Source organism: Trichechus manatus, unplaced genomic scaffold, assembly GCF_000243295.1.
Source record: "Trichechus manatus latirostris isolate Lorelei unplaced genomic scaffold, TriManLat1.0 scaffold00030, whole genome shotgun sequence".
NCBI classification, from domain to species: domain Eukaryota; kingdom Metazoa; phylum Chordata; class Mammalia; order Sirenia; family Trichechidae; genus Trichechus; species Trichechus manatus.
In genome coordinates, this window is record NW_004443966.1 from 20,840,089 (window position 1) to 20,855,104 (window position 15,016).

The window sequence follows — 15,016 nt, forward strand, 5'->3', positions numbered from 1 at the left end:
CCAGAACGTCCGCTTATATTCGGATGCAGGCCACACCCTCAAGGAAACTGCCTTTCAATTGATTGGCTACTCACAGCAGATTCCATCATGGGAGTGATTACATATAACACTGAGAATCATGGCCCAGCCAAGTTGACACACAATCTTAACCATTACAACAGCATTATTATTATTTTTTATTTATTTTGTTGTTGTTGTTGAGAATGTGCACAGCAACACACACACCAATTCAACAGTTTCTACACGTACCATTTAGTGACATTGATTACACTCTTCCAGTTGTACAACCACTCTCGCTCTCCTTTTCTGAGCGGTTCCTCATCCATTAACATAAACTCACTGCTCCCCAAAGTTTCTATCTAATCTTTCAAGTTACTGTTGTCAGTTTGATTTCATATAGATAGTTCTTAAAAGAGCATGATGCTCAGGGCAGACCTTTTTTACTAGTTAAACTAAACTTATATAAAGTGGTTTTGAGATGACTTCAGGGGATATTTTTGGTTTGAGGTTTAAAGATTATTTCACAGTTTCAGGGGTTCATTCAACCTTCATGGCTCCAGGAAATCTGGAGTCCATAAGAATATGAAATTCTATTCTGCATTTTCTCCCTTTTGATCTATGGAATCTTTGATCAAAATGTTCGGCAATGGTAACCAGGCACCATCCAGTTCTTCTGGTCTCATGGCAGAGGAGGCAGCTGTTCATGGAGGCAATTAGCCACACATTCCATATCCTCCTCCTATTTCTGACTCTCATTTTTCCTCTGTTGTTCCAGGCAAAAAGAGACCAATTGCTAAGCCTTGGATGGCCGCTTGCAAGCTTTTAAGACCCCCGGCACTACACAACAAACCACAAGATAGAACAGAAGCACTGAACATGTTATTAGGCCAATTAACTGGGATATCCCATGAAACCATGAAACTATGACCCTAAACCTCCAAACCAAGAAATCAAATCCCAGGATGTTTTTGGTTGTACGTAAGTACAGCAGCTACTCTTTTTTTCTGTCATTGTTGTATATATGTCACACAACTTTTGCCTATTCACCTTTTTACAGGCGTACAACCTACTGACAGTAATTATAATAATCGGTTATACAACCCTACCCTTAATCAATGTGGTATTTCCATCACCGTTAATCCTGTCTTCTCCCCTCTCTCCTGCTCCTGGTAACCACTAATAAACTTTGTTCTCTATACATTTGCCTTTTCTTGTCTTTTTATATAAGTGAGGTCATACAATATTTGTCCTTTTGTGACTGACTTATTTCACTCAGCATAATGTCTTCCAGCTTCACTCATATGCTAAACAGCATAATGAATAGAAGCAGTCATTATTACGGATCAACCACTATTTACTGAGTGCCTAACATAAGTATTATGCAGATATTATATCATTTGGTTCTCATAACAACCCTATGGAGTAGGTATCATTAACTCCCTTTTACAGATGAGGAAACTAAGGACAAGTGAGGTTATTAACTTAACCTACTAATCCTCAAAGCCAGAATTGGAATTCAGATCCGGATGACTGCTAAGGTCATACTTTTTCCAGGATAATATACTGCCTCAAAAAAGGCAGTATCATTCAAAATGATTATACTTAGATAACAGACCAATCCAAATTAATCCCTATAAAGAACTTTATGATCCTAACCCCAGGTCTTACAGGATTGAGCTTGGTTTTCTCTCCCAGTCCTTCTTCTTCTGGTAACTTTGAATGCATCCAGTAGAATCGGAAATCAGTCTGCCACAGGGAAGGGAGGGAGAAAGATGGAATACTGCTCATCTCAAACTCTAACATAAAGTCACCCCATTCTAAATAGCCACAGGATTTACAAACACCTAAGCCCTTCTGCTGTTACCTCCATTTCCCTTAAAAAAAAAAAAAAAAAAAAAAACTGCCATAAGGTCAGGAAGATGCTTATAAAATCTTTGAAGTTTTTTTCTGAAAATCCAGTTGGATTATTAGTAGCAGTAAAGCCAACATTTATTACTGAAGGCCTGCTAGGTGTCAGGCTCCATGCTAGGGGCTTTACATGCATAATCTTAATAATCCTCACAACTACCCACTGAGGGCTGCACAATCATTATCCCCATTTTACAGGTGAGGACTCTGAGGCTCAGGGAGGTGAAGTCACTTGCCCAAGGGCACACACAAAGTACTGTGGGACCCAGGACTCTCCAATTCCAAAGCACATTATGTTAGCCTTCATTTTATTTTAATTCTGAGGACTAGAAATTATTGTACACATATAAATTCTTATAAATTACTTCATTCTCTGAGCTTTTGATATATATACCCTTTTTGTACTTGTTTTAGGGTCTTTCTTTCTTTTAAATTATTTTACTTTTTGAAATATTTTTCTTACACAGTCTTCATATTATAAAAAATATAGGTGGCTTTAGTTACCAAATTTGTTTGAAGTTATAAGATATCCTTCAACAGAACCAGAGGAAATTAAGATTTAGCAGTTCTGGATTGAATTTATGAGTTCTGGGTTTTCGGCCTGGCTCTGCATTTGGGCAATGCTTAGTACCTGGCTCTCAGCTTCCATATCTATACGAAGAAGACAATAATAGTGCTTACCTCGTAGGAGTGTTGTAAGGGATGCCATTAGATAATAATCACCAAGTGCCAGCAGTGCAATTTTTGGCCGTTACTATTTGAATGAACTGCACCTGAGAATTCTGAAGTATCATCACCTGACATGATTTGGAAACCCAGCTTGCGGAATAGTTAAGAAGCTGCTTATGGTGATAACCCATGATTCTCACACTTAAGCCTGCAGCAGAATCACATGGAGCCTTGTTAAAACATAAGACCCAGCCCCACAGTTTCTGATTCGGTAGGTCTGGGAATCTGCACTTCTAACAACTTTCTGATACTCCTGGTCCAATCAAAACCAAATCCACTGCTGTCAAGTTGATTCCGACTCACAGAGACCCTATAGGACAGAGCAGAACTGCCCCACAGGGTTTCCAAGCCTGTAATCTTTACTGAAGCAGACTGCCACATCGTTCTCCTGAGGAGCAGCTGGTGGTTTCGAACCGTTGACCCTTCGGTTAGCAGCCGAGTGCTTAACCGCCACACCACCAGGGCTCCTCACTCCTGGTCCAAGGACCACATACAAAGAATCACTACGATAAAATAATTGATAAGGAGCAAAAGGGAGTACAAGAAACCACCACTATGAAACAAGACAGAGACAATGATGGCGGGAGTGCTGCTAACAGAGATGGAGGTCTACAGGGCTGACCCAGCCTCACCCTGACGACTGCTGCTGTCACTCGTAAGAATCACCAACAGGAGAAAAACTGAGGGAAGGTGAAACCTGCAGGTGGAACACCGGGACCCCGCCTCACTTGGAAAGTCTCCTTCCAGAGCTGGCCCCTAGGAGATTACAGGCTTTGTGTCCTACCCAGGAGGCCCTGACACTTTCAGGGTCAGGATGTGGTTGGTGAAGCAGTGGACAGTGCAGGAGTCTTTCTGATGGTGCCTTACATTCCACATTCTTTCCTTGTGCCCACCTGCACAAGATGGCATCCTCCTCCTCAACCCCACCATCTTCCCTGCCAGCAACCCTCCCACATTCAGGAGCGAGCTGAGGGCGGTTGCAGCTGCTACAAAGTCCCAGCCTACCCCCTGCTCTGTTTCTCTCTTTCCTCCCCTCAAGAATTGCTATACTTCCCTCAGTCCTTTCTATCTCTCTCTCTCTCTTTTTTTTTAGCTAATTCAAACACACACAAAGATTAAGATGCAAGGAGCATAAGATAATGTTCTTGATATACCACATCCACATCTTTTACACACCAAGAAGCTAGTCACGTACTAAACCCACATGCTGAGCCACTTTCCCAGGAGGACAGAAGAGACCGGAAAAGACAAGAGTGGAGTACCCATCCTTACCTGGCAGTCATAAAAAGGATGTCCCCGCCAGCACATCACATCCAGAACGTAGTAGGTCTGGTTCACCTCACTGTAAATGCAGTCCAGAATGGTGTAGTCTGGGGCCACAAAGAGGAAAATCAGTACAGAACCCCTTTCCAATCAGGACATCCTCTGCCACGATCCAGGGAGCCCCACCTCACACTGCAACAGTCCTCAGTGCCTGCAGCAGTCACCAGCACTCAGGTCCCCATGGGGGCAAGGACTAAGAACTCTTTGGGGTGAGAGTGCTTCCACACACCCCTTTCTAGTCACCTGGTACAGCTTAAGGAAGACCTGAGGTAGGACAGCACAAGAGGGATCAAACCATTCCTTAAGCCAAGTGGGAATTCTGAACTCTTAGAATTTACTCACCTTAGAGCTCAAGTTTGAAAGCAAGTAATGATTAGTTTTCGTTTATAACAACTACTTTTGAGTTCTTCTCACAGGCACTGTGCTGTTATATGGGGAATACTAACTATAAATAAACCCTGCCTTTAAGGTAGTAACAATTCAGTTACAGAGATAGAATGATCACAGAGGAAAGAACCAAAAGCTGAACTGCACAGCACAAATTAAGAGCAACAGGAGTTCCAGTAAGAGAAGACTGACGCAGCAGAAAATGCTTCATGGAAGAGACGGATATGAACAGTGTCTTCTGGGATCACCAGGGTTTAAAGAACATTTCAGGTGAGAATACTGAAGTGGCATGAGCAGAGGCCCAGAGGTAGAAGGTAGTGGGCAGGGATAAGCAACTCAACAGAGCTGGGAGCGGGGTATGGAAAGCACAGGAGAGAAGCAAGGAGGGGTGAGCCAAAGGCCACTCGTGAAGGGCTCTAAAAGCTGAGAGATCAGTTTGGGCTCAGTACAGGGGACACAAGGAACCACCAAGGGTGCCTGAGCAGGAAGAGAAGAGACCAGGTTCAGGACCAGCTCTGCCACTTCCTCACCCAGTGACCAAGGGCAAGTTATTTAACCTCCACGACCTTTCTTTCCTCAGCTGGGTTCAGGTGGGAGGGAGAAACTAAAACGAGGACAATGATAAAGAAAAAAAGGGAATTTGGCAGGGAAGCCTCAGTGTCTGCTTGCTGTACTACCACCCCTGGCATTCTCTGAGGGGCCTTTCCCCAAAGAGCTGCATCTGTCACCTCAACATGCAAGTCCGTAGGAAAGGAATGTGACCTTAATCAGGAATTTATTGCCCAGCAGCCTCATAGGGACATGTCTGTCTACAACTGAGGAGGCTTGTCCTTGAAGGGGAGGGCCAGAGTCCCATGGCCAGGACAGTGTCCAAGGTGTGCAGTTTCAAAGGTGTGCTCTCAAAGTGGGTCTTTAAAATGACACGTGACACAACTTACACCATCTTTTACTGATTATATAATTTAGTAAGTAGACATTTTATTCAGGTACCTTTTGCTGTTGTTGAGTTTCGCCTGTTCCCTCCCGGCAGAAGGGAAGAAAACCTGTTAACACAGTAGCCACTCTTGGTGTAGGCACTGGTGGAACCCTGTGTGGAGAGAAAGCTACCATTCTCATTAGGCACCTAGGTCTCCTCACCCCCCTGTTCTCTCATTCTGCAGGGTATCATCACCTAAACATGGCTCTCAATGAACCCCTCCTGCAGGAAAGAGTTTCATCTCCACTCCAGGCACAGCTGCTGTGCCAGATAGCAATATGGAGAACAAAGAGTTCCTCCCACGACTCCATGGCCGGGCACAGAACCACAAAGGCATAGCGTGGGCAAGGGCAGCACATAGACCAGGCATGCTGGCCTGGGGTCAGGGGCAGCTACTCACCCTGGAGGCCACGATTAGGGCTCTTTTTCCAACAGGGCATACGACCACAATCCATTCCTGCCCCAAATCTGAAGGGACATCAATTAACCACTCAGACAGCATCAACTAGGAACACAAAAAAATAGTGTTAAAAGATCAGCAGGTGTGTGTTGCTCAAACGCTGACAGTGACAAAGTATCCACATCCTGCACATGTGCTAACAATTCATGTAAAAGAATGAGGGGAGAAAAGGCTGCCAGTAGGACCTCCACCCCACTTGCTCAGTAGATGAGCTTGTTTCCTGCTCACTGAGGGGATGGAGGCCACTCACTGTGAACTTTAGCTTCTCTCCTCACCTTCGTGACCACACCCATCCTTACTACCTCACTTCCTGTACTGGGGTGATGACACCCTCTTCCTTTCCTTCCTTCATCCATCCACCTACCACTATCCTAACTGCTATGTTCCAGTGGTTACCCCTCAGAGATGAATAAGGTCCCTGGCCTTGAGATGCTCTTAGACTAGATCATTTCCCACACTGGCATCCCCAATATCTTACTGTTGGATGTCACGAAATCTGCCTTTAAAAAAAAGTGCTGTGGTGAAATAAATTTGACAAGATTAACTCTTCCACTCATAGTTCCTCCTCTCTATACAAAGACTCTGTCTCATTGATTAACCTCTCCCACTGAATATTTCATCTCCCCTCCTTCCCCTCAGCCCACAAATACTTGCCTCCAATCTTAAAAAACAAAAACCTCATCAATCTACGTTTCTGTCAAGCTATTCAAGTTTCTCCTATTTTTAAAAATTACTTAATATTTCTTGATGTTTCCTTCCCACCCACTGACATCCTCTGTCCAGATTTGCTATCCCACCACCCTGAGAAAGGCCACTTCTCTCTCTTCCCTCTCCTCCTCCTCATCCTCCCCACTCACTCCTCACCACATGTGATGCTGCTAGTCACACCCTCTGCCTTGACAGATGTTCCCCTGGGCCTGCGACACTGTGCTATTCTGTTTGTCCTCCAAATGTTCCTCCATGCACTCCCAAAACACATGTAGATGGACCTTCAGGGTGCTGTCTTAGGTCCCTTGGGGTGGATCTCATCCATTCTTACAGCTTCACGTGTCACTTCTACGAGCATGCCTCCCAATCCTCCTTCCTCATCTCCAGACTTTTTTCCTCCAGCCCTATATTTCAGCTGTTTACTTGGCATCTGGTTCTCTGGTTCTCTGCTTCTCCTCTCTGTACCTTGAACTCAGCATATTCAAAATGGAATTCATTGCCTTCTGTTGCCCAAGTACTTCCCCTCCCTCAAAACCCACCCTTCTCCTTCTGCATTTTGTAACTCTGTCAATAGCATCACTGTTCTGTTACTAAACCTTAAAAACATGGCATAATCAACCCTCCCCTAAAAAATGGTAGTAATATAACACCACAAGCACAAGCACCAAAATAAAAAATAAACTGTACTACATCAGAAATTAAAACTTTTGTGCTGCAAATGATACCATCAAGAAAGTGAAAAGATAACCCACAGAGTGGGAGAAAATATTTGTAAAGCATATATATGACAAGGGACTTACAGCTTGAATATATAAAGAATTCTTCCAACTCAGTAATGAAAAGACAACCGAGTTTAAAAATGAGTAAGAGATTTGAACAGACATTTCTCCAAAGAAGATATACAAATGGCCAATAAGAACATGAAAAGATGCTCAACATCATTAGCCATTAGGGAAATGCAAATCAAAACCACAACGAGTTAACCAATGTCATCAAACAATATGTGTACTAACTGTGTAATAAGAAGCTAGTCTGGTCTGTAAACCATCTAAGGTACAATTTAAAAAAAAAAAAATTACAATCAGCTAGGATGGCTACAATAAAAAAGACAGACAATGTAAGTGTTGGTGAGGATGTAAAGAAACTGAAACCTTACATGCTGCTGGTGAGAAAGCAAAATGGTACAGCCACTTTGGAAAACAGTCTGGCAGTTCCTCAAAAAGGTTAAACATAACGTTACCATATGACCCTGCAATATACCCAAGATATATACCCAAGAGAAATGAAACACATATCCACACAAAAACTTGAACAAGAATGTTCTTATCAGCATTATTCGTAATAGCCAAATAGTGGAAACAACTCGAAGGTTCATGAAAATAAGGTACATCCATACAATGGAACGTTATTCGGCAATAAAAAGGAAGGCAGTACTAATAGATGCTACAACACAGACGAATCTTGAAAACATGCTAAGTGAAAGAAGCAAGACACAAAAGACCACATATTGTATGACTCTATTTTTATCAAATGTCCTGAATAGCCAATCCAAAGAGACAGAAAGTAGATTAGCTGTTGCCAGGGGCTAAGTGGAGGAAGAAATGGGGAGTGAGTGCTAATGGGCATGGGGCTCCTTTTCAGGGCAATGACATGTTCTGGAAGTAGACAGTGGCAATGGTTGCAGAGCCCTGCAAATACACTAAAAAGCACTAAATTTTACAGTACAAATAGGTAAACCGTATAGCACGTAAATTATATCTCAATACAGCCGTTTTTTTTAAAAAAAAAAAAAACAGTAGTAGCTGCTAATATTTGTGGGGCACTTATTATGGGCTCCAGGCTAGATATTTAAAGTACATTACCTTATTTAATCCTTCAGTGGCATACAGACATGTACTATAAAACAGGTGCTATGAGATACGTACTATTACTATCCCCTACTTTATAGATGAGAAACCAGAGACTTAAGAGTAGTTAAGCAACTTGCTCAAGGTCAACATAGAGCCTGGCTTTGAGGTCAAAGTCTATGTGACCTCAGAGCTCACCACTTCTCATACTGCCTCTCCCATCCAATCCACTGCTAAATAACGTCCATTCTACCTGGCCATACTTCTCATAGTCATGACCTCTTGTCTTCCCACCTTCAATGCCTTTTGCACCTGTCATTAGATCAGGATTTAGCAAACCCCGAACTAACTTTCCCCCCTCCCCTACCAGCAGTCTCTTCCTCCTCCAGCCCCTTCTGCACACTGTTGTGGGAGTCAACATATGAAGTCACACTCTGTCCCTGGCTCAAAATTTCTCGGTGGTTCCCCACAATCTAAAACAGTCTAAAGCCCTGCACATAATTTTGAGGCCCTTTACCTCCTTCCCCTAATCCAACCCTTTGCTGCTCCATCCTCACTGGCCTGCACACCACTCCTAAGCACACTATATACTCTTGTCCCACCTCTGGGCTCCTGCTCAGCCTGCTCCTGCTGCCTGGACTGCCCTTGCTTGACACCTCTGTCTGCCAATCTCCTCCCACTCTTCAAGGCTGCCTCTTCCTTCATGAACCATTCCCTGATTCCACACTGCTGCCCCCTCCCCCGTCAGAAGGAATCTCACTTCCTTATAGCACAGATCACGTTCTGTACTTATTCTAGGAGTGCAGGGCTATTTCTTGTCCATGTATATCTTCCCCACAGCATAGCCTAGTTTAGCACAGAGCAAGTCCTTGAACAATGCTTGCTGAACAGAACTGAACTGTACTTTGTCACAGAGGCTGTTATTTTTGCTGTATTTGGGGCAGAGAAAGGGGACAGGGAGGTGTGTACCCAGGGGCCATATTCAAAGCTGGCAGATGATTCTGAGGTGACAAGGCACTTGGGTTAAAGAGAGGAATATGTAAAGTATGTAACAGCAGGATAGCCTCCTGTCCCCATTCTGATCCACACTCTGTCTTCTGGCCTGGACTGCCTGGAGCCCAGGACAACCTCCATATCTGCTTTCCCTATGGCACAAGCCATATCAGTTTTCTCTCTGAATCCAACAGAGCACTGAGTCATGTTTGTTTACAGTGACGTGCTGCTTCTTGGCCTCAACTTCACCTTGGCCTGGGGTGGCTGGCCAGGCACCCCTTATTCAAGGGCAGCTGTACTTCCCACCTTCCACCACCTGAGTGTGAAAATCCAGGACTGGGGTTTTAGTATACCACTTGGGAAAGACCACCAACTTGGGACATGCTGGGCTGGGCAGGCTTAATGGAGAGCAGCTGTGCATGGGCTACTAAAGCAATGACATGAACATGGAGTCTGATAGCTTGGGGCTTTAGCAGGGGGCTGACGGCCTTTGGTAACAGCCTGGTATAAAGACTCCTAAGCCCACTACCCAGAGACTCAGCTGATGACTGCCAGTCAGTACACAGCACTGCAAGCCATCTCTTCTACCATCCCATAACCTTTATGGACAGAGGCATTTTCTCTGCAGTTCCTATTCCTTTGCCCTACCTCATCCTCCCGATGAGGCCACATCCTCTCTTTCTGGCCACAGGTACTTCAGTGGCTGACTGCACAGCATAGCAAAGGGACTGGGACCAGCTGAGCCTACTCTTCTCTGAACCACTCACTTGATTAGCATAGCGTTTTGGTAACTTCTTGCCAATGTCAATGTCCATTTCTTCATCATCTTTCTTATCTTCGTCCTCATCACTTTCCATCCCTGTCCAGTCATCTTCAGCCAGTCTTCTGGCATGGTTCACATAATCCAGTCGCTTGCTGGAGAAAGAAAAGGCACAAAGACTGGTCTTTACATTTTGTAGGAAGACACTCTGCAATGTGACCGACTTAATTTTAAAGGCTCCAAATTTGGGAGTAACTTAGGGATTCTGGTGGGAGTAAGAGGTAACAGTTTCCTTTGCAAGGCTAAACTAGTGACCACCGCCTCACAGATCCTAAATAGGGAACCCCCATCTGAACACATTCAGCCTTCCTCTGAGTTTCTCAAAAACGGGCAAAGCAATATTTTTAAAGGAATTTCCAAGGTTTACTAGCTGAAAAGGCTGCTCTTCCCTCCCAACTCCCACCCCCACCCTGGGTTACAGTTTAGAATTGACACTTCCCCTGCCTGGCAGACACCTAGTCCTAAAGGCCCTGGGGACAGGAGAAATGAGATACAGTGAGAAGTCTAAAACAAAGACAGCTTCTGGGGCTTTCTGCTTTATACAGCTTCCTGGGGGAGACGCCAGACCTTTTGGCAGTTCCTGTCTTTCAAAAAAGGTCACTTAAATTTTATGATTTAGTATCTTTTACTTATTTGTTTCCCTTTATCATTATGCTGCTGCTCTTTTTTTTTTAACTACATATTCTAGAAAGTTTGGGAAATTGAGAAGGAAGAAAAATCTAATTTTCATTTTGTACCTTTCGGAACCCGATTGTGCCGCAGTGATTTGGAGATACCGTGTAACCTCCCACGCTTGGTTTCCTCAATGCTAAGGCAAGAGGTCAGCCAAACCAGGCAGTGAGACCAAGAGAGTTGGTTTTCTCTCAAATACACACACACGTACATGCACATTCACATGAAGGTACATGCCAGAGACAGCATATGTAAGCATGATGGCCTTTTATTTCAAGAATGAGAGAGCTGGTGTACCTATACATGTGTGAAAGGATGCCGGCCCATGGTTATTTCCCGGGCATTGCTTGGAATCACAAGAGAAGGGAGTGACCCAGATGCCCATCAGTAGGAGACTGGTTAGATTACATTATCAACTATCCATTCAATGGAACACCTGGCACCATAAAAAAAGAATAAGGTAGCACTTATGAACTTATATGGAAGCTCTCCTAGAAACACTGTTAAACAGATGTATAGAACAGTGTATAATAAGCTATTGGCTTGTATTATTAAAAAAGAAAACAGAAACAAACTGTTGCGTACACACCAATCATACACACTTGCTAATATTTGCCTAGAATATCTTTGGAAGGATACACAAGAGATGAATTGGATGGCTTGGGAACAGAATTGGGAGGGAGACTTTTTACCATATTTCCTTTTACATATTTTGAATTTTGAACCATATGAATGTACTACCTATTCCAAAATAATTAATTACAATTAAAAAGAGAGACAGACAGAGCAAGAGGACTGATCTGGGAATGTAATCTGCAAGCAATCCCAGAGTGCATTGGGAACCATCCATGCTTAACACATCCAGTGACGCAGCACTGGGCAAAAATACAGACCGGATGGAAACTGTGCAGCTGTTAATATTTTCTCCTAATCCTTAATTCCTTGATTCATTACCCAGACAAGGCTCAGGCTGCACGGAGAATAAAAAGACAGGCCCTGTCTTCAGAGCAATCCAGCCTCAAACACTCCTCTCCTGCTCTCTCTGGTTGTTTGCTCATCTTGGCATTTAGAATTAAGTGCATGGAAGACATTTCCTCAGGCTCCCTGTGGAATTATTGGTTTTGAACTCCTGAGGGCTTGGTAGAAACATTTGGGCTGAAGGCGGACGGGAAGACCACACCAATGCCAGGACTCAGAGTGCAGGAGAAGCCACACATAAGCCAACACAGGGAATACAGGGAGTGGAAGTACGGGTGTGGCTTTCACAAGTCCCTACATTCAAAGCTCAGTTCTGCTGCCAGGAAAAAAAAATTTAAACAAATAATTGAGCTTTTGCTTTCAAGCTTCAGTGTCTCCCTACTTCCTCATCTTTCCCTAAGCTCTGGGCATAAGGGATGTTAACCTCTGCCAGGATTTACCCCTCCCAATCTCATGGGCAGAAAGATAAACCTACAAAGGGTCTACTGAGACAAGCCTAGAGCCTCCTGAATGGCTCCCAGCCCCCAGCTCCGAGAAAGAAGCCAAGGAGCTAAAGCATCCCTTACGTTTTCTGCAGTTCCAGTAACCGACGGCGACGCTCACTCTGCTCCAAGGAACTGTACTTGGACTTGTACTGGGACAGGCGGGGGTGCGGGGCTGCTGTGCTATTCAAATCTTGGGATACAGAAAAGCTACTAGCCAGGGCTTGACTCAGTTCTTCCATCTTTCCTACGAAAGAAAGCATTAAAAAATGGTTAAATCAGTACAGATCATCTCCTGTGTACAGGCAGTTACAATGTAACATGATGCCTACAGTTCTAAGAAACACCACTTAATCGAGTTGTAATTCTTTCCATGGGAAAAGAGGAAGGTAAGGGGTAAATGAGCTACAAATTAGCAATAACGGTATTTTATATCCTGCAGATATTTCAATAATGATCATTGTGATAGCTTTAAGTGTATAGATAGGAAACTCAATCACTAAACAAACTCATCCGATGACTGAATCTAACTTTTGCTCTCTCACTCATATCCATGAACCCTATCATTAATTTCTTCTTACCACCATTGACATCCAGCAATGTGATCATGCATCAATAACTAATAACTTACTGATGTCAATTCTATCCAACTGGTTATTTCATTCTCTAAACCCATTGTCATTGAGTCAATTCCAACTCATAGCAACCCTATAGGACAGAGAAGAACTGCCACATAGGGTTTCCAAGGAGCAGCTGGTGGATTTGAACCTTTTTGTTAGCAGTCGAATGTTTAACCAAGCCACCAGACTTCCATTTAACTCTCTAGTAAATGCCAACTCATGTTAAGAAAACTTAGCGGCAGAAGAAAGATTGGTTCTGAGGCCCCTGGAGGGAGACAAAGGGACCCAAAGATTCAAATCTCAGCAGTTACTTTCTCATTTTGCAGTGTTTTTTTTTTTTTTTTTTTGTGGCGGGGGGGCGGTGAGGTGGAGGGGAAGGAAGGGAGCTTTCAGGGCTACCTATGTGGGACTCACTTGGAGAAAAGCAAGAATGTGGAAGGCTGCCTAAAAGCTAACACCAACTGTTCCAGAAGTATGGAGAACTTACATGTGGTACATTTGGGAGACAAGGAGTATGGAGACAGCCTGGGTAGTGAATGGGATTACTACTAGAGGTGAATTCACACTTCATTCACACTCCTTGAATGAAGGTGAGGTGGCAGAGGAGCTTACTCAAGGGTTAAAGGTGTGCCTCAGATTGTAACAGGAACATTTGGGAGAAATCTGACTCATTCTTTAGTTCTAGTATAAACGGGAAGGCACAGCCAGTGCTTCAACTGCATTCCAGACCATGTCCCATTGCTCTGAGCACCGAAATCAAAAGGTTCATTCCAGACCCTCCACAGTTAAAAATAAAACTCCATGGGCCTCTACTTGGCCAGTGAGTTACTTTCCATTGCACACTTGAAGTCAGATTTATTTTTTTCTTAATTTGCAGTATAAGATTTTTTAATCTGAAAGGTATTTTCCAATTAGCAATATTAACATATTATCCTATTATCAGCGTGAACTGGAGGCATAAATTGTTATGCAACTGGAATGGCCCCGATGATGAGTACTTGCTTGGGGTCCATTAAAAATTTTCATAATACAACAAATTTTTAATTATGTCTCAGGCTTACCAAAGTAATCACCATATCCAAAGTGCAATTTTCAAGCCTTATCATGCTCTATCTGGGTGTGGACTCCCTCTCCGCTAAGAAGCGCAAATCCTTAAAACTGACGCCTTGGACACTGGGGTGGCTCCCTATATTTTCCTTTACGGCTGTTATAGGCTATCTTTTGCTCTTTCAACATAATCATTGGATGGTGCTGTCTTCAAGGGTCTGGCCTTAACCTAGGTACTCCCATCCTCCACACCTGGGGGTTTATCCTCCACCTGTAGTCACCTCTCCAATTCCCACATATCCGACCTGCCCAGGCCCTTCCCTCGTGCTCCAGATCCACGCGCGTCCCCTGACTGGTCCTCCTCCGGCACCCCCACCTCCAAATCGCCACCAGCACGGCTCAAGGTGTCCTCGGCGCCTCCTTCCCCCCACCTACCAGGCTCCAGCCCCGTGACTACCTGCTCCACTCGGCCGTCCTCCCCGCCACGGCCCTACACCGCCTTTCTTTAGGTAACAGGTGATCTAGACTTTGCATAATTTGCATTCTCCCCTCGCCCCTCCCCCACCACCAAATTTCCCTGATGGGTCCTGGCCGGGTGGCCAGGAACAGAAGAGTGGAGGAGCGCCCAAGGGAAGGCCCTAGCCTGGCTCTGCCCCTCCAGGTGACGTCCCGAGAGGCAAGGAGTGCGGGTATGGCCGGAGGGAATCACCGCCGGGCGCTGAGGGCCACCTCGGGAGCCGGAGGGTCCAGGCTCGAACCCAGGACTCACCGGTCCAACGCGACCGTTCCACGCGCCGCCGCCGCCGCCGCCGCCGGGGGCCGACCAATCACCTGCGCTGGGAGAGCCAGGCCCGCCCCCTTGGCCGCGGCCGCGCCACTCGGTCCACCAGCCACGCGCCCGGAGTTTCTGGCTCCTCCTGCTGTTGCAGACGCCGGGCGTCCTCCCGCGCTTCGCCGGCCGGCCGTTACTGACGCCCTCAACGGCCCGGACTTCTCCATTTGGCCTGACGGGGGAGCTCTTTCTGCTTCTGCGATGCACTGTCCTGGACACCTCCCGCAAGATGAC

At 44.9% G+C, this 15,016-nt stretch overlaps 1 protein-coding gene across 2 annotated transcripts in view; it reads right to left on the minus strand.

The window, feature by feature from the left end:
- Positions 1–14,755, minus strand: part of SNUPN (snurportin 1) — a 27,147-nt gene extending 12,392 nt beyond the window's left edge. Inside the window, exons 1-7 of one of the 2 annotated variants that reach the window (XM_023729840.1) lie at positions 14,720–14,755; positions 12,368–12,530; positions 10,099–10,246; positions 5,724–5,828; positions 5,338–5,434; positions 3,910–4,007; positions 1,669–1,746 (exon numbers count right to left, since the gene is read on the minus strand). In XM_023729840.1, coding sequence (XP_023585608.1) covers positions 1,669–1,746; positions 3,910–4,007; positions 5,338–5,434; positions 5,724–5,828; positions 10,099–10,246; positions 12,368–12,525 — 684 coding nt within the window. In that variant the 5' untranslated portion in view covers positions 12,526–12,530; positions 14,720–14,755. Of the gene's footprint in view, positions 1–1,668; positions 1,747–3,909; positions 4,008–5,337; positions 5,435–5,723; positions 5,829–10,098; positions 10,247–12,367; positions 12,718–14,719 lie in introns of those variants that run through there. The other variant, XM_023729839.1, reaches the window with a different exon arrangement.
- Positions 14,756–15,016: the final 261 nt, after the last annotated feature.